Source organism: Mesoplodon mirus, assembly GCF_964341445.2.
Source record: "Mesoplodon mirus genome assembly, chromosome: 6".
In the NCBI taxonomy this organism is placed as follows: Eukaryota; Metazoa; Chordata; class Mammalia; order Artiodactyla; family Ziphiidae; genus Mesoplodon; species Mesoplodon mirus.
Genome location: NC_138982.1, coordinates 104,693,185 through 104,718,190, shown reverse-complemented (window position 1 = coordinate 104,718,190; position 25,006 = coordinate 104,693,185). Strand labels below are relative to the sequence as shown.

General features: G+C 35.4%; 1 protein-coding gene across 2 annotated transcripts in view; it reads right to left on the bottom strand.

Annotated features, from left to right (window-relative positions):
- The window catches only part of PROS1 (protein S), a 60,479-nt gene that overhangs the window by 26,101 nt on the left and 9,372 nt on the right, over positions 1 to 25,006 (bottom strand). For both annotated transcript variants that reach the window (XM_082625602.1, XM_082625601.1), the window contains exons 2-6: positions 12,360 to 12,517; positions 9,610 to 9,634; positions 2,989 to 3,075; positions 966 to 1,088; positions 735 to 866 (exon numbers count right to left, since the gene is read on the bottom strand). In XM_082625602.1, coding sequence (XP_082481728.1) covers positions 735 to 866; positions 966 to 1,088; positions 2,989 to 3,075; positions 9,610 to 9,634; positions 12,360 to 12,517 — 525 coding nt within the window. The remainder of the gene's footprint in view (positions 1 to 734; positions 867 to 965; positions 1,089 to 2,988; positions 3,076 to 9,609; positions 9,635 to 12,359; positions 12,518 to 25,006) is intronic.

Below are 25,006 nucleotides of genomic sequence, written 5' to 3'. Positions count from 1 at the left end.
GCAGTCTAATGGAAAAGACATTATGCAGAAAAAAGAAAGGTAAAATCTGGGGGAAAGAGAAGCATAATTAAAAAAAAAACAAATACAGTAGTAAAATGACTTAAAAAGCTAAACTAACTGACTGGAATTATTTAAGTCTGAAATTACAAAAGAAAAAAAAGTTATGACCAGTGATGTGATCTTAGATGTATAAAGAGAAGGAAAACCAGAGTTTCGTCTTTTTCAAAATCACAGCAGGAAATGAGGTGCAAGATGAAGGGTTTATATTGGAAATTAGAAAGGTATTTCTGACAAGAAAGTATAAAATACAGTGAAAGAAGTTATTAAGGATTGTGGTGATTTATTTGTAAACCGTTTATCTTATCAGAATAAAGGATATAATATTATAGTGTCTGGAAGAAAAAGGATAAACAACGATTTCACAAAGACTGTAGTATGCAAGGACTTGCATTTTATCACCATATAATGAAATTCTTCATTAAATCACGTGCATGTACACACATGCACACACAATAAGAAGACAACAAAATACTCTGTGAATAAAAAAATACTCTATAAACAATAAACCAAAGGCAGTCCCATAGTATCACAAGGTTTCAAGGTAGATAATAATGTATACTTATTACAAGCACTCACCACCTACGAGTTTTCCAAGAATTTCCTGGGGAAATTCCTCTAACTGAATTTTGCTCTCACATAGTAAATACCTTTTTAGTCTACCTTCTTACTCTTACCTTTGCAGTCCTTTTTATTTGAAAGCATAACAAAACCACTTTTACAGGAACAGTGGTAACTTCCAGGTGTATTATCACAAATCTGGCTACAACCTCCATTTACATTTGAAGGACCTTTGCATTCATTTATATCTAAAAAGGAGGAAATAAGTTACTTTTAAAGTAATAAAACCTTCAGAGAACTTTTCAGGAGGCCAATCCAGATGAGCCAGCTGGCTTTATTATACATACCAAATTCACACCTCTCTCCTTGCCAACCTGATTTACAAATGCAAGTGAATGTAGCTTGGCCATCTTTGCAGGTCATATATCCATCTTCATTGCATGGCAGAGGATTACACTGGTCTGAAATGGCTGAAGGAAATATATATCTATTTAATTTTTACCACATGCCATGGTAAAATAGAATGATACGCCCTTTAATAGAATCCTGTGCACAAAGCTTATGGTCAATGGAAAAATATTACAACTCATTCCTTCAAATACTTTTTCATTAAGAAAAGTAGATCCATTAGACAAATCTTTATAATTATTTTGTAAAAGGGAACTACTTTTATATTTGCAAATATATACAGTACTTTATAACTGTAATTTAATATTCTTTTCATATATTACCTTATTTGATCCTTAAAACAATTCCATGAGGTAGGCAGAACAATAAAACTACTCAATATCAATAGAAATAGTGTAGTATCAATAGAAAAATTTGGAACTTCCAAATTGGGCTAAGATAGAATAACAGGGACCAGATTTATTCTCCTGCTTTAAATAAATAGAATTCTAGTCAAATGGTTTTCAGACATTGGGCAACAGGTAGCAGAATACTGTGATTCCTAAGGAGGGACATTTTCTTCATAAAATGTCACAGCACTTTATCACTATCTTAAATGATATGCCCATTTGTGTCTTGACTTATTTGTGGTCACTCTCACCTCACTAGACACTGCAATGGTCCCTGGCTCCTGCATGCTTCCACACCTGTTTCTCCAGCCTTCCTAGCTCATCTGCAATTTCCTTCCATCCTTCCTTTACATTCTCCTTTGCTTATGTTAGCATAGCAAACTGTTACTTGCAAACAAAAAATTTTTTAATCTAATTAAAACCTAATTACTGAACTTTTCAAAAAAGTCCTCATAAAATCAAATTTTTTGAAAATTAGGTATTAGTTAAAATGACAGAAAACAGGTTAATCAGGAAATTAACAAATTATTTTTCTGTCCTTTGGTAAATAAAAAAAATAAAGTATGAATTAAATATACACATTTAGGCAAACTGTTTTACTTGCGTAGTTACAACTAATTTTGAATTATAGAAAATGCACATGAATGAATATCTCAATAATGCCAATGCTGCATGTAAAATATTCACTGGACAAACATCCCAATTTACAAGTCGCAATTTCACCTTTTTCTCTCTGACTCTAAGTCAAGAAATTGATAAACTAGAGACAAGTAATCTATGAGAATTATCACTAGGCCTTATGTGAACTTCAGGGGGAAAAGGCTAATCTGATATCACAAGATTTTCCACATTTATATCGTTGATGCCAAAAGTCAGAAAAATAAACGTGGTTCCACTTTGACCTATTAATCAACTGTAACATTTGGTCATAAGTACATGATTATGCAACAACAGCCAAATTAAAGCTCTTGGGAATAAAATTCTGAAGTCAATGACCTAAAGTTTGGCAAACAAGGAACACTTCAATTTAAACATTAGGTGGAAAATTCATTTTAAGTAAAACAGCAGCATTTACTTCTAAAAAACATTCTTTCAGGGAGTTCCTTGGTGGTCCAGTGGTTAGGACTCAGCGCTTTCACTGCTGTGGCCCGGGTTCAATCTCTAGTGGGGAAACTAAGATCCCACAAGCCACACAATATGGTCAAAAAGAAAAAAAAAGAAAAAAAATTCATCTTTCGTGTACATTGCTGTACACATACATACATATATGTATGATATTTCAATAAAAAGTTTAAATAATAAATAATAAACAAATAAATAAATACTGAAAGAAATAATTATTTGGCCAATTTGATCCAGTGTTAGAGTCATGTGGCATGGCCAAAAAAATAAAAATAAAAAAAATAAAAAACATTCCTTCAAATGCATTTTGAGAATACCTCCTTGCTGGGCCTTGCAGTCCTTCAAGGGCTCATTTGTTGATTTTTAAACATTAGTTATATTTATATGGGGGTAATTTACTTTCAGGTTTTTGTTTTGTTTTGTTTTTTAAACTGATGGTAGAGGTGTTTACCATTGACACAGCTCCTTAGGTCAGGGTAAGCATTAGTTGACAGACGAGCAGCAGTGAATAATCCAGCTCTGAAGGAGCCAAGACAACCTGTAAATACAAACAAGTGTAATCTTAGAGCAGACACACTTACTTGATCTGAAATCATGGTAGAAATTATCCAAAGTGGTAGAATATTTATGCTTCTGTAGATTTACATGATTCAGCATTCAAAATGTCAATCCTAAATGTTTCCATCCACCTTTTTGAAAAATTAAAAATCTACAAGCAAGATTGCAATAAACACAGAATCATGAAAAATAGATTTATAGAGGCTTCTCTTTGGAAAAGAACCTTAAAGCCAGAAGTGAAAAATATCTTGAATTAGTAGGGAAATTTATTGCCACATAAATCTATGTTCTTAATTCTGTAGCAGAGACCTAAAGTCACCCTCAAATCTATAGGCCAGAGCTTAATTTAGAAATTGTCTATAATTAAGTCAGTAGAATAAGTCAGTGTTTCTGGTTGCAGTAGGCAACTTCCAATACTTCCAATGTTGCATAGAGACTAACAAAATAATATTTGTATAATGCCTCAGTATTACAAAGCAGGTTTACTTTATTCATTTTATTTCTTACTAGAACTCTGTGAAATTAGATATAGCAATCTGGCAGAAATAACAGCTGAAATAATAGAGATAAAATATGTACAGACTTTAAATTAACCAGGTGTCATTTAGTGCCAACAACATAACATTTCTTAATAGCCACTGAAGACATTATATGTATCAGTTCATTGGACAGATAGTAACCAACTCACTAAAAAGGTGGTCTTTTGGTTATCTTTTGCTGAGTAACAAACAACTCCCGAAATTAGTGGCTAAAAATAATCATTCTATTTTGCTCATGATCTGTGGATCAAATTTTTAGAAAGGGTTTAGTTAAGCTGTTTGTCTCTGCTGCACATGGGATCAGCCAGGGTGGCTGGGTCTGGAAGATCCACCTCCTGGATTGTTTTTCACTCATATGTCTGACAGCTCAGGTTCCTTAGCATCTCTATCTCCACACGGTATGCCATGCTTCAGGGCTTCTCCATGTGGTTGAGTTTCCCTGAGTATGCAGTCCTAAAGTGGCACTGCTTTCATGGTACCTAGCTTGCAAGAGGAAGAAGGCAGAAGTTGCCAGGCCAGTTAAGAGGCATTGTATCACTTGCACCATAGTCTACTGATCAAAGCAGTCTCCGGGTCCACCCTGATTTGGAGGAGGGAGAAAAGGATAGATTCCACATAGTGATGGGGAAGTGGCAAGATGACATTGCAGAAGAGTATGTGAGATGGGAGATATTTTTGCAGCCACCTTTGGAGAGTGCAGTTTATCACAGATGGGTTTAAAGGCTCATTTGAAGTCAGGGTGTATATTCCTTTCCAATTGCTTTTGTGACAAATCAACACAATCTTAGTGGCCTAAAATAACACAGATTTATTATCTTACAGTTACAGGGATCAGAGGTCTAAAATTAAGGTGTTGTTAGGGCTGCATTCCTTCTAGGAACTCCAAGGGAGAATCTATTTCCTCAGTTTTTCCAGCTTCTACAAGCTACCTGCATTCCTTGGCTCATGGCCCCATCCTCATATCACTCTCAACTCTTGCTTCATTGTCATATATCCTACTACCAACTCTGACCTCCTGCCTCTCTTGTTTAAGAACATTTGTGACTACATTGGAACCACCCAGATAATACAGAATAATGTCTCCATCTCAAGATCCTTAACTTAATCTTCAAAGACAACATTTAAGGTAACATTAGAGGTTCTGAGGACAGGACATGAACATCTTTAGGGGGTCATTTTTAGCCTACCAAAGTAGGTTATAATATTTTCCCATAGAAACAATACTTTACATCATCGTGGTCTTTCTAGAGGCCCAGTGAGACCTAGGCAATCTTAAGTCTTGAGTATTCTTTCCCTGAATTCATTTGTCCCTCCTCTTGAATCACCCACTCCCAGAATTATCTTATTCTAGTGTGAACATTCCATTAGGATTCTCATTTGTAAGAAAGCCTCATTTTGCACTTCTGGACAAATCTGACAGCTAAAATTTGAAACCCTTAAGCTAGAGGTTCAGGTGAAATGACTTCATATGGTGATTAGGACCCCAGGCCAGATTACAAAGTAGGTTTAACCCATAAAGCACCTTATATATGAGTCCATACTCATCCATATATGTGATAATGTTTTTTTGGAAACCTGCATTTAGAATTACAGTGGGAAGAGCAAGTTGCATGGCTATTCCAAAGCAGTGCAATCCCGATCCCTTACCTTCCCACTTCTCTTTCTTGCTGCCCAACAGGAATGGAGGAAGTTGGAGAGAATGAGTAGGAAGGTGAGAGTTGGAGAGAGATTGCCTTAGCTTTTGTAGCCTGAAACAGAAGCTCTCCTAAGAAACGGAATTAGAAATAGAAACTTGGGCCATCAGGGAGGAAAGCCTAAGAAAGAGGCACTTTCAGGAGAGGTTCCAGTGGTCAGGACAGAACATCCTAGAAAGAAACCTTGGTTCTAGACTACAACAGTTCCTATATCCATATTATTATATGATCATATTTTGTAACTTTTTGTGATTATATTTTATTTTATAATCTTTATTTTATGATTATAAATCCAATCTATGTTGGGTTTATAGTATTTCCCCCTTTTGTCCTACACTTTTTGTTTTGGCATTTCTTCTTTCCCTTTTTTTCTTTTTCCTTGATTATTCTTGCCAGAGGTCAGTCTAACTTACTTTCCTTACTTTACCTTTTCAAAGAATGAGATCTTCTTTTGTTAATCTTCTCTTTTGTTTTCCATTTAACTTATTTCTATCTCTACTTTTGTTATTTCCTTACTTTTTATTACTCAGGGCTTGCTCTGTTGTACTTTTAAAAATTTGCTTGATTTGAACGCTTAGGTTCTTTTTTAACTATCCAATCTGTCCTCTTACTGCTGCCTCAGCAGTCAGAACCCCAGGTCCCCATACTAGGTCAAACAGCCTTCAGTCTATCCATGGGTTTCTCACATTTCTTGTTGTTTTCATTTTATTTTGTTATTATTAGTGCCTGGAATGCTATTGTTTCTCTTGAGATGATTTTAAGAGAAGTCAGCAGTCTGAGCTAATCCACCAATCTGGCAAGAACTAGAAACTAAAAACTATTTCTGATGTTTACATTTTGGCTCAGAATTTAGCATTCTTTCCAAGAAGTTCTTCTCCCATTAATTTAATCATCCATTCTATTGGGTGATATTTTAAAGGCCAACATAGATGGCAGAGTGTATTCCATTTTCTAAGGAAAAGAACACAACTTAAAAACTTATCTTTATATAATGAAGAGTATATAATGCAGAGTATTTCTGCCCAAATTCCATGTTTTCAGTGCAGTATATGGATAGACTAATGTGATTTCTGAACACTTACAACTCTAAATCCAAACACTGCCAAAAAGTATGGGTTAGTATTAGTGGTCTGATTTCTTGGGTGACCTTATCTCACTGTAAGGAGCTCCCAGCATGAGCTGTGGTAATTAGTAAAATTACTGTTAGGTTTACCAGAGACAAAATTATAAAGGTTCCCCCACGCCCCAATTAGGACCATTGGCCTACAGGATATACACATCAAAAGACAGAAAGACGTAGAGTATTTCTTTTCTGTTTTCAACAGTGGAATTCATCACATATGCTTGTAACTAAAGACCAAAATATGAAATGTGAATCAAAAAAATATATCATAATAAAAAGTATTTGGGGGGACTTCCCTGGTGGCACAGTGGTTAAGAATCTGACTGCCAATGCAGGGGACCCGGGTTTGATCCCTAGTCTGGGAAGATCCCACATGCCGTGGAGCAACTAAGCTTGTGTGCCACAACTACTGAGCCTGCACTCTAGAGCCAGCGAGCCACAACTACTGAGTCTGCGTGCCACAACTACTGAAGCCCATGCGCCTAGAGCCCATGCTCTGCAACAAGAGAAGCCTGCGCACCACAATGAAGAGTAGCCCCTGCTCACTGCAACTAGAGAAAGCCCGTGTGCAGCAATGAAGACCCAACACAACCAAAAGTGAATAAATAAAATAAATAAATATTTTTAAAAGTATATTTTTGTTTCACTATATAAGTCAATTAATAATACTACTTTACATCTGAAGAAAGTTTGACATAAAAGAATCTATCTACATACATATACTTATTTGATATTCCCAACAGCTCTGAAGTTAGAAAATATAGTTATAGTGTAACTTAAATACAGAACCTGAAAAGTTAAATAAGTTTCCTAAACCAACACAGTAGAAATTTTTATGTCTGAGACTAGAGTCCACATCATATTATTATTATTATTTTTTTTTTTTTTTTAGGACTTGGTTTTTCTATCATGCTTCCAAATAAGATAGGCAAATAAAAGAGAAAGTTGGGTAGAAACAGAGGCAGTTGAGAGGAATGGAAGGAAAAAAAGAAAAAGATTTTATCTAACTTTTCCAAAACACATAATGTTGTATTAAAATGTTATTTATGTTTAGCCAAATGTACTCTGTGATCAAAGGTATGTTATCTTCCAGAGTGTTTATGCCTGCAGAAACACAGCCTCATTACATGGACCTAAAAAACAAGGATTAATACTATATTTTAATGTAAGCTTATAATTTTAACAGCCAAATATTGTCTATTTTAATTACAAAATATTTAAATTCCTACCTAAAATGAAGAGACTGAAATAGTCTTGATAGTCTAGCTTTTCTTGACTTTAAGAGTATAAACCTTTGATTTTTGCTTTAGAAAGTAAGGAGTTAAAGCATAAATTTACAAAGAAGAAATGTTTTTCATGGATGTATATCTCAGACATGACAGCTAAAGTTTTTAGAAAATCTTGTTGAATTTTCATATCTAAAGTCATAAATAATATCACTACACAATTTTTATAGTATCCTCTTTCCAAATTTGAATGAAACTGCTTAAGTCTGTTATTAGCAGCTAGAAAAGGGAAGGTAAGGAAAGAAAAGAAAATGGGACTAGAGGAGAAGTTAGGGGAAAAAAATGAAGAGAACTAGCATGACTTATTTTACTAAGTGCTTTGAAAACATTACCTCATTTTATTTCTTGCTAGAAACTTATTAGGTAAATTGTTACTATCCATTTGACAAATTGGAAAACTATAACTCATAGAGGTTAAATAATTTTAAGATCTTGCGGGAGATAAATGTTCGATGGGAATTAATAAAAAGAAATTATAAAAAGTCAACTGGAAAACACCCAGAAGCCCAAGAACAGAAAAGGGTCATGCTATGGAGTTCTAAAGAGAGATACCATTGAACCGATGTCCTGCAGTTGATGAGAGGGTGAAATGAGAGGCAGTGTATTATAGCTGGGTCTCCTTGACTCTGGATTTGCCACAAAAATAAGATTGACACCATCGTTGACATTCAAAAAAGGGAAGAGTAACCACTTCAGAGTAACCACTATGAAAAAGAGCACTTGGTTCAGAAAGGGTCTTCTCCCAATGATGTTGGGCTCTTGTTAATTGTCCTGAAGGGTAAATGTAAGTACATACCATCAATTCAATGTAAGGCTCCCTAGGAAAAGGGGAAAGGTATATATAGTCCCCTATCTACAGATGGTTTCTGGGATCTCTGCATGGGTATTCAGAAGTAAAACAAAAACAAAGTGTAATACCCTAAACTATAATTAAACCCTAAAATTTCAAGAGAAATGAGAGTTTAATAGAAATAGTTATTTGCTATATTATATTAACAACACTAAACTGCATAGTTATTACTGTATATCAGAGTACATTCCTACTTTTTTTTTGTTTCAAGGAAGATTTACTTTTCAGTTTTGCAGGCCTTGGAGTCTCACATTGGCTAGCATGAGAGTGAGGTAGAAAGATGCACAGATGGGGACTATTCTGAGCTCAGAGGAGGAGGGAGAGCAAACCTCTGTGGGCTGGACCTACAGAGAATCTCATCAGAAAGACGTGTATAAATGCTACTCCACTTTCATTCTTTGGAAATGCTGACAAGTCTCCAAAAAATATTAATAAAATATTTTTATATTTATTTAAAACAAACTGTAGCCTTTTAATTGACATTAGTTGAAATCATCTAATCTCTTTAGATATGGAAATGCTACCTCACTCCTTTTGCTTTTGTATCCAAAGGCAAAACATGGATGGGATATTGTAGGAAATGAGGAAATGGTGTTGCAAAGTGGGAAGTTGTTAACAATTTCTATCAATATTTAAATGATAATTATGTCACAAGCTCTGGAGAGTGTAGAGATCTTTCCTTTCATTAAAAGATAACCCATGAAAACTCATGTACTTATAGAGAATATTCTGTTACCTAAATATAACTTTGCATCAGCTCAGTGACTCCTTATGAGAAAGAAAAAAAGTGAAAAAGACTAAAAGTCAAAATGTCACACAGTAATTAAAAGAACCATTCCAAATTCATCTACATGACTTTAAATAAAAGAACAGAAAATTTGCATATAGAATGAGACAGATCTTACTCCCGAGGCTAATGAAATTGTACTGGATGGAATATATATGAGTGGAGGGTTGGACTTCATCATATTTAAGGTTTCTTCCATTTCTAAGATTATATGATTGAGGTCCTTTGAACTTACCTAAATATTTTGGATAAAAATATTCCTAGAAAAAAAAAGAAAAGAAAAAATATATCTTAGCAAATCTAAATTTCACTATAAAGTTAAAACTATTTTAAAATGTGTTTTTATATTAAAGATGCAATAAATTACATATAAGTGTCATTTCCACATTATAGCATTTTTTCTACAGTAAAATATATACCAGGAGTAGATGACTAATAACATTAAGCCATAAGATGCTTAGGCTTAAAGCAATAGTGATCAATTAAATCATGTTTCAAAGGCTTCTAAACTGAAAATAGGCTCCACTGAAGATGTTAAATATGACTATATATGCTCTTTTACGTAAATCTTTTAATTTTTCCATGATGGTTAGATACCCATTTGATACATCTCACATCATGCTGAGTACACACACCAGATTCATTGCTGAATAACAGTAATATAATTTGAATTGAATTAAAGTGGACATTTACCTTTTAGCATCTTATGTACATGTAATACCTTACTTATAAATTGGTTATGTACCAAGAATTTTTTTGTAAATCAGTAATTTGGACTAAGGAAAGCACTTCAGCAAAAGGAGAAAAACGTTAGAAATGATTTCTGATGGTAAGGTTCCCAGGCTAGTTCACAAAAGCCTTCTTAAGCCATAATACATCCAATATGCAGCATTAATAGCATAAGAACTCCTCATGAGAAACCAGTGTTTCTACACAAAATCAACCTCAAGTACAGAACATAACTTTCATCCAGGACACAATTAAAGTCCTCATTCCTTCCTCCTCTCACATATAAACCTACACAACACTTAGCGACTAGTTTATAAGATGAGATCTCCCACTAAGCAATTCAGACATCAGTGTTGTCATCTACAGAACAAAAGCCAGGATATAAACAATGATGAATTGGTTCAAAAGGAGATGATGTAATGGGGAAAGGATTATATTAGGGACAGTGGGGAGACAAGCAATAAGGTGGACCACGAGTGTGGACTAGGGTATGAGGGCTGTGGGCAGGGAGTGTCTGGAGCAGGATAGAAAGTGAGAAGCAATAACAAATGGGTTTTTTTTTCTTCTTTTATTTCTCCCATTTCTTCCTTACTCTCTCCGTCATCTCTTTCTCTTCTGTCAATAACACAACTGTCAGAATGAGTGGAGGAGAAGAAGCACATAAATGAGTTTCTTTTCTCTACTCTTTTCCCTCCCCTCCATATGGCTTCTGTCTCACTCCCCATTTGCTACTCAGAGGCTAAGCTATGAGAACATATTTACAGTGTTAGATATACATGCTCAAGTATTTATGGGTAATACAATCAAATGAAATCTTGAGCATGCAGGCTTGCCTTAAAATGTTCCAGCAAAACAAAACAAAAATTACAGTGGGTGGGGTAGAGAATAGGCAGAACAAGAATGGCAGATTGTTGATAATCATTGAAAGGGAAAGTAGGTATATTGGGATTTATTATATTCTTCTCCCTACTTTGGGATATATTTACAATTTCCATAATAAAAAGAAATTTGTGTATGTGTGTGTGTGTGTTTATCTGTTTCCTACACAATATGAGTACACTGTTATATTGTGTGAAATAAAATATTTTTGTCTTAATTGCTTTTCCACAACAGGCAACAAAACTAAAACAAACATTTTGATTCAATCTTGGAGAGTGTTAAAAATGAATCTTCGGGTACGTTGGGAAAAATTCCCTTTGAAGCTATTAGAGTAGGTGGAGATAAGAGGATTAAAGGGCAATTCCAGAAAACACAAGTTATTACTGTCTTGGACAAGTTCTCTAACTATAGACAAATGGTTCCTGCTTGTTATGGCTCATCTAGTCTCATGGTTCCAGGAACTAAGGCAGAGGTAAAGGAGGTACTTTGCATATGTTTTCTCCCTCATTTTCTTTTGGTTATACAGTTCATCTCAGGGAAAAAAATCTGAGATAACCCTGAAGGTTATCAAACTTGAATTCTTCACCCTAATTCGAAGAGGCACTATTTATATTCCTGCTACCCACAGAACATGTTGAAGAACCCCTTTCTCTAGGAAAATTAGGGGACTCAAGATCAGATCTAGGGGCTCCATATTTCTGTATGATATTTAGGGGTCTTTGTGATTATTTTATTCTAGACTAAATTGGAAAAATGTATACACTAAAGGTATAAATTCCAACCACAGAGACTATTGATGATTTACAGTGGGCTGAGGAAAATTCCCAACAGTTTATGGAATAAATTAAAAGTATTCTCAGGGAACACAGTACTGTAATGACCCTTTATTAAGCACTTACTGAGTACCTATTATGTACCAAGCTCTGAATTAGAGGCTCTGTTTTCTAAAGCTTGGTTTAAAATGCCAATGGAGAGAATTAATGAAGCATGGTGATAACAATGTAGTCACACACACACACACATGCACACACACACACTTGAGGTGCCTTCCCCTCACCCAACACTACAAAATCCTGGTTGGGAGAAAGTAGTTACACACCCCACCATGAGGTTCATACTATTTGTGATAATTAGGTATAGTTGAATTATAGTTTGGTCAGAGCACATTGGTTTTGGCAAATAATGTCTCCCTAACAAGCCCACTTTCCTTTGAAGGTAATTCCTCCTGAAACGCTTCAGTGGGTATATGTGGAAGGTGATAAACACAATCATTAACTTTAAAAAGAAACACAAGGGAACACAGACTCAAGCTGCAAACATTCCATCTGTAACTGTATGCCTAAGTATGCTAACTTACCACTTTTCATGAATTCTTACCGTTTCAGGGTCATTTTCAAAGACCTCCCTGGCTTCTTCTTTATTGCACAGTTCTTCAATGCATTCTCTTTCAAGATTACCCTTTTTTGTTTCCTCAATCAAAGAATTTGCACGGCTTTTCCTAACCAGGACTTGTGAAGCATCTTGCTTCGACAAAACTGAAGAAAAACAAAAAAAGTTTACATGAACAAATCTTTCATTTCTCCACCTAAAATATTATATTAAGCAATGATATATTATATAAATCATTTTCTGTCGGTAAATTGTATGCCATTTAAAGTTAGTATGTTATTTAAAGTTATGCCTGCCTCAGGACTTCTCTGGTGGAGCAGTGGTTAAGAATCCACCTGCCAGTGCAGGGGACATGGGTTCGAGACCTGGTCTGGGAAGATCCCACATGCCACGGAGTAACTAAGCACGTGTGCCACAACTACTGAGCCTGCGCTCTAGAGCCCACAAGCCATGACTTCTGAGCCCGTGTGCTGCAACTGCTGAAGCCCACGCACCTAGAGCCTGTGCTCCTCAACAAGAGAAGCCACTACGATAAGAAGCCCCCACACCAAAACGAAGAGTGGCCCCTGCTCGCCGCAACTAGAAAAAGCCCGCGCACAGCAGTGCGAAGACCCAATGCAGCCATAAATAAATAAATAAATAAATTTATTAAATAAATAAAAATTAAAGTTATGCCTGCCTCAGTAGGGTTGAACTGAGGAAAACACGTGGATACATAAGCACTTTGGTTAACAGCTCAAAGAGCAGTTTGGTGTGTAGCTACAGCACTTGTCTAATGATCTACACAAATTATTCAAGCTTATGCTTGAGGTCAAACATACCAAACAATAATTTAATGTTTACCTCATTATGACTACATTGGTAAAAGCATCATGCTGAAATGACTATAAAGTCATAGCCACAGCATCTTTAAAGTTAGAGTAACAAACTTTCTCAGTTTTAATGGAAAACTTGTGTGATCTCTGTGGAGAAAGAGAAATGCAGGAGTACAGTCCAATCAGCTATTTGAAAGATACCTGATAGGCTAAAACACCTGGTTATTTATACAAACAAGAAAATAAAATTCCATGGCAAAAGGAAGACCTTATGCAAAGCACAAAATACAGAAGAGAAAAAATCAGTAACTTTGAGTATATAAAAAATTTTGAGCAGTTGACAAACGATGATAAAAATAACAAAGTTCAACATCAAGCAACAGATTGCAGGAAAATATTTCCATCATATATAACAGAAAAAATTACATCCAGAATTTATAAACAACTTTTGCAAATTAAAGAAAAAGTAATACAACAATATGCCAACCAATAGAGGAATGTGTGCAAGGTTAAAAACAAAATAAATAATATAAATAAAATATAAACAAAGCAATACCATTTACGCATCACTACAGAGAAAAATTAAAGTAGCCAATAAACATGTGAAAAGATATTTAACACAAATTTTTAAAAACAATTGGATTTTTGCCTAATAGATTTGCAAAAATTTAAAAGTCAGATAATATCAAGTATTGGTGAGTGTAAGTGGAAACAAGTATTCTTGTACAATGGTGGTAGGAATATAAACTGATAGGTATTATTTGAAGGTAATTTGGTGGTATCTGAAAATTAAAAGTACATATACTCTTCAATTCAACAATTCTGCTTCTAAGTAGGTCCTACAGATATGCAAGTGTTGCTGAAAAAGGTATGTATAGAATGTTTATTGAAAGATTGTTTGGAGACTTCCCTGGTGGCACAGTGGTTAAGAATCCGCCTGCCAATTCAGGGGACATGGGTTTGATCCCTGGTACGGGAAGATCCCACATGCCGCAGAGCAACTAACCCCGTGCACCACAACTACTGAGCCTGCGCCGCAGCTACTGAAGCCCGCGCGTCTAGAGCCCATGCTCGGCAACGAAAGAAGCCACTGCAATGAGAAGCCCATGCACCGCAATGAAGAGTAGCCCCTGCTCACCACAACTAGAGAAAGCCGACACGTAGCAACGAAGACCGAAGGCAACCAGAAAAAAAAAAAAAGAAGATTGTTTGTATTATCCAAAAATTAGAGGACTTCCCTGGTGGCACAGTGGTTAAGAATCCGCCTGCCAATGCAGGAGACATGGGTGCGAGCCCTGGTCCAGGAAGATCACACATTCCATGGAGTAACTAAGCCCGTGCGCCACAACTACGGAGCCTGTGCTCTAGAGTCCGTGAGCCGCAACTACTGAAGCCTGCACACCTAGAGTCCACGCTCCACAACAAGAGAAGCCACCAAGATGAGAAGCCCATGCACCGCAACGAAGAGTAGCCACCGCTCATCGCAACTAGAGGAAAGCCCACACACAGCAACGAAGACCCAACGCAGCCAAAAAAAAAAAAAAAATAGAAATGACCTAAATACGTATCAAGAAGGGAATGAAAAAATAAACTATATAATACATTTGTACAGTAGAATAATATGTGGCTATTCAAAAGAAGGAAGATACTTTTGCACTGAAGATCTCCAAGATATACTATGTAGATATAGATGTAGATGCTACATCTATAGCATAATCCTATATATACCAGCCATACTTGTAGATATGTAAAGATCATGTGGACAAATACATAGAAAAGATACTCAAGCTACAATCTGCAATTATATTTGAAGAAAAGAATGGAGAGTATGAAGTTTGGGCCTTATCATTTTAGAACGTGAATAGAACATTGTTTTTTAATGAAAACATTTTAACTCACAAGTAAAATCTACAAATAACTTTTTTTAATCCTGATTTTTAACCACAAATGGTTATTTGACTAGGAAGATGAGCAAATAATATAAATAGCTAAATTTATTTTTCTCTTGTTTCTCTTATAACTCTGTAAATAAGAATTAATCAAAAGTGGACAACAGAATGAAGAAAAAGAAAAGCAAAAGGACTAATTAATCAACACTCACCATAATTATTAGTTGAATAACTGAACATCTTTCCAGAGAGAATTACATTTATTTATCTATTTTAATTTTATATGGGTTTTCTCACTTACCAAAACAGAAGTTTAAATATGATGATTAACCAGCAAAAGTGTTTGAGTTATATTTTTAACCCTATCTCTCACCATCTTTATCACTGCTCAAGACCAAATCAAGGCTGTGTGCGTCTAAAAGATGTTATTCTGTGAGCATGCCACCCGCCAACTGTATTGCTAACTGATAAATGGCAGCCCAATCAACAATGAAAGGGTCTGACATTGCAATTATCTCATTTATTTGAAATAGTTTTAAGGATGCTACTTGATAATAAATATAGCAAAAACTTGGCCCCTCTGAACTTCAAAGCAAATATGTGAGTCTTTCTGAAAAAACAATAACACTTTGTATTAAAGATAAATATTTTGATACAATAATAAAACAACCAAGGTCAGATGCAGTTGGAAAACAAAACATAAACATCACTCCTTGGCATTTCTTCCTTACAGAATATTAAGTTTTAGAATGCAGAGGTTAATATTGATATTTAGGAATATCTCTTTGCCTATAAGGGCCCCCACTGCAGGACACAGACCAGCTGTAATAACACATCCTATATTCATGTTTGGGGAAGTTCTCAATTGTCCAGAGAGAACCAAGGTGTGGTTTAAAGGAATGCTCACATACATTTATAAAGCTAGAAGGAAACAAAGTAACCTCCATTATTTCAGAGATGATGAAAATCAGGAGCATACAAGATATTTGCTCTAGGTTATAAAGCTAATAAATAGCAAAAGTACAACTTAGATCACAGGCATCCCAATGCTCAGACCTGCAACCAACCATTACTATTTGCTGCTGTTTTTCAAAAAAGAGGGATAAGTTTCACTGTCTCAGATGATAAGAGGAATATTAAAAATGAAAATTGTTACACCTCTGACCTAAAGGATAATGAAGCTAATAATTTAAAAAATAATTTTGTCTAAATAAATTTTGCCTGAATTTGAACGTTTATGTTTTAGTTCATCTGGGTTCACCTCAATAATACTTCCAATTGGCATGATACTTAAACATTTTCAAAGTGTATATTAATGATTTCATTTGATCCTCATATAAATAATGAAATATATTACAGGACAGAATTATCATCCCCATTTTCTTACTGAAGAAATTGGAGCTAAAAGAGGTTACATGGTTTTTTCAAGGTCATAGAGCTACAAAGTTGTGCTATTGGGACAGGAATTTAAATGTACCCATCCTCCTAGTCCAACGCTCTTTCTTCTATGTATTCTGCCACTTAAATGCCCACAATGTACTTGAGCTAAAAAAATAAATTATGTGGTTGTGTAGTGGACATGTTTGGTATCTTAAATAAGACATTTACTGTCCCTTATAAAAAAGATCCATCCATCGAACAGAGTGTGCTTTCAAAGGAGTCTACTATTCCTTGTCAAAAAGATACAAACATAATATCACAGATCCAAACTAAGAACTACAGAACTGTAGGATGAGACAAATACATGTTCCAAAGTGTTTTTATCAGCTGGCTCAAAGTCAATCTGCCCAAAAATATCTACCCTGTTGTCATGCAGGAATGTCTAAAAAGTTCCATTATTTATCATAATAATAACTATGGCACCATAAGCGCATAAATGCTCTTTTTGCATTATCTCCTATTAATCCTATCACAACTGTTATACACATGAACTAACTGAAACTCAGAGAAGTTGAGTTTAATCTTACCAAGTTCACACAACTGAGAACAGTCAATCAAGCCTGCCTCCAAAACCCATTCTCTTTCTGCATTGGCACATTGTCTCTAATTATTTGTTTCACTTCTTTAGATCAAGAAGTTTTTCAAGAAAGTCCTTGTGAAAACACATCTATGTGCTTGAAAATGTTACATTCAGATTCAAATTTTTAGGTTATAATGTTTAGTTATGAGTCTTTCAAGATTAGAAATATGACTGAATATGCTTGATTTTTTTTAACTTAACCTGAACAGTGACCATAGAAGTTGAACAATTATGTCAATAGCATAAACCATTATGCAAACATTAACTAGAATTGTTTTTTGAAATTGTCTTCACAGCCTTCACATGTTCCCTTCAATATTTTCTGTGGGGACCAATTTTTTTTTCAACATAAATTTGACTATATAACAGAAAGTAATTTATTGTTGTTGGTACTTCACTTAAGCAGTAATAAGGATAGTGGGGTTAGCATTGCCTCTACTCACAGGAAAATTCCCTCACAGTTCAATTCAGTTTGACCTTGGTCAAGGATTAATGAAAAATGTTAAAATCCCCTTTCCCACTTAGTTGTCCAAGCTTGCCACCCTCTGTTCAGAGGGGTCAGGACCACAGAGCTGCAGGTTGTCCAAAACTGATCAGTCAGATATGGGTCTAAGAGGAGGAGGTCTAAGCTTTAGGATAGTTCATCCTCTGAATCTCTTCCATTCTGCTCTCTTGTCTTTGCAAAGATGGTTCTCACATTCCTCCCTCCAAGAGCTCTTCTCTTTTTAAATTCTGTTTTCTGTCTCTCTTTTGGCCCTTGTTATTTGGCATCCCAAGAATGAAAAACTGTCCCTAAAAGAATGTGTCTGAGAAGGGAATTTTAGGCTAGCATTTGGTTTGGCAGAGTGTTTGAATCTTTGTTTCTTCTTCACTGTGGGACGGGGTCAGGGAAAATGGCATTCAATGTACAAATAGAACAATTAGATAATACTTCGAGATATAATTGTGCCTCCTATGTCTTAACTGTTGAAATGGCATGTTTTGCTTACAAAAAGGATGATAAAAATAGAATCGCATCATATAGGAAAACCATTAATTAATAATGATGGGAATTTTATTTTACAATTTTATTTTAAATAATCACATATTAATTAAGTATAAAATCTTTCATTTTTATCATAAAGATTTATACCACAGAAGATTTATAATTGAGGAGGGATATTAAAAAATGTGAAATTTGCAAGGACTAAGAAAAAATCAAAATAGATTTTTAATTAGGCATTCATCAGCCTACATAATTATTACCAACTTTAAGAAAAGCTTGTGTTAGCCTTCAGAAATAACTGCTATGTCTGTATGTATGTTATACTTCAATTTTTTTTAAGTTTATTTTTTTTAAAAGAGAACTAATATACTACCTAATGCACTTCTCTACATTTCACATTTTGTTTAGTATTGAGGACTATGCTGCTGAGCAACTGTTTCTTCTCATATTATTATATTAAGGGTTAGAAAAACTTTAGAAAAAGTATTCTATAAAGGTGAACCATGCCTCTGTCTTTCCAGAGGACTAAGCAATACATAGGCTGATGAGAATTAAGAGAATCAAATATCATAAGAGGTAGGTCTGGATAGGTTTAAATCTGGGAAACAAAAAGAGGATATAATCTGTGAATTATATGTTGCACATATAAAGGTGAGTTCTATAACATTTGGATTAGAAAGGATGAGGGTTGGCATTTATTTAGAAGTAGGAAAGCCAGTGTCATTTAAAAAATGTGACCATTGACCCCCATTCTGGAACAGATCAATGAATGGGTAGGGAAACAATGCTTGAACTGTTCAGCCACAACAGAAGTGAAACGGACCCCTCCTTACTTGAAGATTTAATTGTAACTAATTTACAGCCCCTAGTCTAGGGGAAAAAAAAGAGTAAATCAAACACTCTAACCAATTTTCCCCAAGATTAAACCTTTGCTTTAGCCATAGACAGAGAAAGCAGTACATTTTACTCAATAGTTATTCCTTCCAAACAACAAATACGTCTACCCAAAAGACAGAACAGGCAGCTTATTACACAGAAAAAAACTACATTGTCCATTCCTGTTATGTCATGTGTTTGTTCTTGGTAAGTGATAAATTAAGGTACTTCTTCTGAAGGAACTCGGAGTTCAGATTTTGGCAAGGTCTGAAGAGGAAATTTCTAGAGCCCTGTCTTTTCTTCTCTAGACCACTACACTGCACACTGGCTACACTTTCTGAGGCTACAATGGGAGGTCTCTTTTTAGGATGTTCAGCAAGATATTCATGTAGTTATCTTGCTTTGTCCTTTTTATCTCCTACACATTAGGACACCAAAACACTATCTGATTCGATGTCACGTAGCAAGAGGTTACAGCACAGTAAACGTCTTGTTTTTGTTCTATTTGACCTATTTTGTTAGGGTGGCATCAATTAATATAATTAGTTCACTGGCCTGTGTCTGTATTTACGTTTGGAAAAGCAAAAGGCAACAATAAGAGAGCTGGCCTAATTCTGCAATACCCCACTTCCTGCAACATCTCCCAGATCTCCCCAATAAGCAAGTCTGAAGCACGCTTAGAGGCTTAGAAAGACTCTAGATCTTAATGGCTTCCCTTTTGACTCTTAGGATATTACTATTTTTTAAGTGCTGATGTGGAAATGAGATTATTTGGAATATTGGTAAAGCATCGAGTAGGTGTTTATAATTCAATATAATTTCTACCAGCCTTTCAGAACCCCCTGTTGACTTTCTAAAAGGCCATAAGACACAGTCTAAATAACAATGGAGTAAAATGATAACTTAGGAAAGGAGAGAAAATGATTGGGATAAGGAGTCAAGGAAAAGAAGGAAAATAAAACAAGTAATAAGGAAAGGTGCATTTAACATATACCATGTGGGAGAAGGAGTTATTTTCAAAGAGTCGTGTCCTCCTTACCTTGACAATTGCCCTCGACCAATTCTCACAAACTCTCCTAAAGAGAAGCCTGCCCAGTTACCTAGGACTGATAACAAGTTTCCCAAAAGCAATGTCCTGTTAGAAAAACAGACCTCAACAACCACAGTAGAACCCTAAGCCAGCTACCTAGTCAATCTAATCAACTTAGGATTGTCTTCAAAAAATATGAAATAACAGCTAAAAATCACTAGATATTTGCATAAAAATAATAACATGAAAGAGAAGGTCAAGAGGAACATACAGACTCCAAAGGAAATAAAGGTAATTGAAGACACAGAAGATAAATTTAAAAAATCTATAACTAATATCCTAAATAAATTGAGAGAACCTGGCATCCATAAAACAAAAGTATGCTATGAAAAAGAAGTAGAGAGCTAAAATATGATTTCAAAATAAAAAACTTAATGGATGAACTGAAAAATAGAATGGACTACTCCCCACCCCCCAAAAAGTCAGCCCTTTTTCATTCCTATCACACTGACAAAGATTTTAAAAGTTAATATCCAATGTTGGCAAAGATGAGAGGAATTAGACACTTCAAATCTACTTTTAAAATCAGATTTCCAAGGGAAATCTAATAATTTGTGCCCAAAACCTTCAAAATAGGCGCACTCTTAAACTGTTGTATATAGGATGGATAAAAAATGAGGTCCTACTGTATAGCACAGGGAACTGTATTCAATATCCTGTAATAAACCAAAATGGAAAAGAATATGAGAGAAAATGTATATATATGTATGTATAGCTGAATCACCTTGCTGTAAACCAGAAACTAACATAACATTGTAAATCAACTGTACTTCAATACAATTAAAAAAAAAAAAACAGTAATTGGGGGCCATCTTGGAGGCTGTCTACCACAGGCCAAAATGATTTTTCCCTTTGGATGTTTCCTGTATTTTGTTATTGATATTGTGTTTTTCCCCTGGGTAGATATTTTTAGAATTTTTCATTACATTTGAGAGTAAGATTTTCCACCAGTTAAAAAAAAAAAAAATAGGAGCACTCTTTAGATATTCAGCTAAAAATTCAATTGCTAGGACATTAAACTGAGGAAATGAACATGGACATATGTAAAAAAATATACATGAATATGTTCATCAAAATATTGTTGATACAAGCAAAACATTGGAAATAATTTAAATGTCCAAAAATATGATTTTAGTTAAATATATTATGATGAACATATATAAAGGAAAATTATAAATCTACTTTAAAGTGTGACATAGATTTTAATTTATTGATATAAAAACAATTATCATTTTTAGATGAAATATCAAGTTACAAATAATATGTAGAGCAAAATTCCATTCTTTTGCTTATATATTTTAATTTCTAAGAATGTATATATATACAGACAAAGGGGCTTAGAAGAATATAAAGCAAAATGTTACATAGGTCTCTTGCTAGTGAAACTACAGATGCATTTTTTTAGCACATTATATTAAGCGTGGATTACTTGAATGGTTTAAAGATGTAAGGAGATAGTAGGATATAGCTGGTAGTTTAAGTTGAGGAATGATGTCCCATAAGGACAGAAGGTCAAATGGAACCCTAGGAAACTCTAACATTTCCGGAAAAGGAGAGATCATCAAAACGACAGAAATAGAGTTAGTAACACATACATATGCAGAGAGAGAAAGGAAATTTGAAGATAATGTTTATAGACATAAAAGGAGGTCAATTTCAAAAGGATAAGTTTCAAGTGTCAAATGTTGCCAAGAAGTTATTAATAATAATTACTATTATTTAGGATGAGAGCTAAAATGTATACAGTTGGGTTTAACAATAGGATCACCATTAACATTCTCAGTCCCCAATACAGTGGGAGGGTGAGAAGAGAGGAGACCTCCAGAATAAACTATTTCTTCAAGAAGATCAAATGAGAATAGGAAGAGAAAGAGTGGGTGATAACTTTAAACAGAGGCAGAGAAAACGTAACGTTTTCCTAAAGTTGGGAAGGTACATCACGGAATAGCTGTGAAACTCAATGAGAAAATGCTATTTTGAAAGATGGAAAATATCATATAATAGCAGGAAGTTACAATTTTACCATTTTTACGGAGATTTAAAAGCCAGCGTTCTTGAATGTGTCCTTTTAAAGTCCATTCCAAAAAATGGACCAGAGGACTAAGAAGAATTATGCTAATGGCCTAGAACCAGTAAGAGCCCGTCCCTATTACCACTCCTCCGTAGAAAGACTCAGAATCTATGTGGATAAATTATCCTTATTTTATTTTCCCTCAAGCCTGGAGATTTCAATTTCTATATTTGGAACAATGTAATATAAATGAAGGGGTTTTCCCCATACTAGACCTAATAACACTTAATTTATTACGTTTAGAAAAAACAAAACCGCAGCTTTAAAAACTTAAAGCAACGTTTGCACTTTAAAGTTAGCCTTAGAAACCCCAGTTCCTAAAGGTCGTCTGTTACCCTCACATCTAATAATTTTGTACTGAAGACCTTCCCTACAGCTGCGTTCTCCTGCCATGGGGCTCAGCTTCTTTTCTCCCTTCTCTGACATCCTCTCCCCTTCTCTTTCCCTGGCCACTGTCTACTGCCACCCCTGCAAATTTCTGTTCACTTCTTATGCAGAATCATTTATCTATCTTCTCTGCTATGGCCTTACAGACCAGAATGATTCAAACTCTAAGTGTAGGAATTACCTGAGGGTCTTGTTAAAGTGCATATTCTGAGTCAGTAGGTCTGAAGTGTGGTCAGAGATACTTCATTTCTAATAAACTCCCAGGTAAGGCTGCTGCTGGTCCATGGACTACACTTGAATAGTAAAGCTATAGACCATGTTTTGGAGACTTTACTTTCTAAATCTAAAGCCATTTTCAAGGTAATTTCTAAAATAATAACAGTTCTCACCATAGGAATAATTTCAATATCAACTGCTACAATATTTTTTTCAAGCTGCCACATTAATAGCCAACTTAATGTCATTATACTAAGTCATCGGCTGGTCTGTTCGTAGGCATGTTAATTATGCTCTCTCTCTATCACAAATTTTATTCAGATGGTTAAAGCAGCCTTACACTGTGTAATATACATCACCAAAGGTTTAAATGGGCAACAAGTAGTTGTGCTTCTCTTAGAGGAAGAAACAGTAATCTTAACCTTGGAGGAAAAATGTTTGTAACAGAGACAATGCTGACCAAATATTCCATGTGCTTCCTTGCATTGGAAGCAGATGTGAGTTTTGTTACTTCCACGCTAAGACGGTTAAGAACAAGTACGAAACTGAGTTATCTGTACTGAGGTGGATGGACCTACAGTACGTCATACAAAGTGAAGTAAGCCAGAAAGAGAAAAACAAATACCGTATGCTAACACATACATATGGAATCTAAAACAAAACAAAAAAAAAATGGTTCTGAAGAACCTAGGGGCAGGACAGGAATAAAGACGCAGACGTGGACTTGGGGACACTGGGAGGGGGAAGGGTAAGCTGGGACGAAGTGTGAGAGTGGCATGGACATATATACACTACCAAACGTAAAATCGATAGCCAGTGGGAAGCAGGCGCGTAGCACAGGGAGATCAGCTCAGGGTTTTGTGACCACCTAGAGGGGTGGGATAGGGAGGATGGGAGGGAGATGCAAGAGGGAGGAGATATGGGGATATATGTATATGTATAGCTGATTCACGTTGTTATAAAGCAGAAACTAACACACCATTGTAAAGCAATTATACTCCAATAAAGACATTAAAAAAAAAAAAAAGAACAAATACGCCTCCTCCATTGCTTTCCTTTCTTGTGGGGACATTGGATGCCATGTGTTCCAGATGGTACAACTAGAGATGTATGAGATTTACACAAACCACATTGAACTTTACACGACTAAAAAATAAACTATTATTTTACTAAGTCACTGAGATTCAGTGATTTGGAGACTAATCTGAAGATTTGTGGATTAAAGTGTTATCACACCATAGTATATCTTACCCTAATTAACATAAGATTATGAAAAATTTAAACTAATGCCTATATTCAATAATGTGCTAATTTGCTCCTTCATTAATTCTAAAAATAAAAGAGTTCTAGTGAAAGCATAAAACACATAGATAAGACAGAGTACTTCAGCTTATTCCTTGAATAAAATAAACACTAAAGCAAAAGAATGAAAAAAAGCCCTAAATATATTTAAATATTAGAGAATAGCACCAAGAAAATATCAATTTTCTAAATTACCCTATAATATAAATGGGGAAATAAAGACCTTAGAAACTTTTATCACACATCAATCCATGATCCAAAAAAAAAAAGGAACAAAATCTTATAAAATATCCTAAAGTCTGAGAAGGCTAAGGACAGATCACCTGGTATGGTTGGGGAGGATCAAAAAGGAGGACTGGGCTTCCCTGGTGGCGCAGTGGTTGAGAGTCCGCCTGCCAATTCAGGGGACGCGGGTTCGTGCCCCTCTCCGGGAGGACCCCACAAGCCACAGAGCAGCTGGGCCCGTGAGCCATGGCCGCTGAGCCTGCGCGTCCGGAGCCTGTGCTCCGCAACAGGAGAGGCCACAACAGTGAGAAGCCCGCATACTGCAAACAAAACAAAACAAAACAAAACAAACACCGCAGATGCCTCCTACTGATTTTTTAGAAGCAAACCGCCATTTTGTGGAGAGGATCACATGGTGGGAATGGTGGGTGCCTTCAGCAGCTAAGGGCCTGAGTCCTACAGCTGCCAGACACAGAATTCTGTCAATAATCTGTGAGTTTGGAAGAAGATTCCAAGCTTCAAATGAGATCTCGGCTCTGGTGGACCCCTTGATTTTATCCATGTGAGAACCTGGAGCAGTTCCCTGAACTTGTGCCCGGACTTCTGACCTATGAACCTATGAGATAATAAATTGTGTTGTTTTAAGATGCTAAGTTTGTGGTAACTTGTTATGCAACAATAGAAAACTAATACTCAAGGCATATATAATTTTGAATTAGGCTGAATGTATTGCTATTGCTGATTTTGTTCCATGTGCTA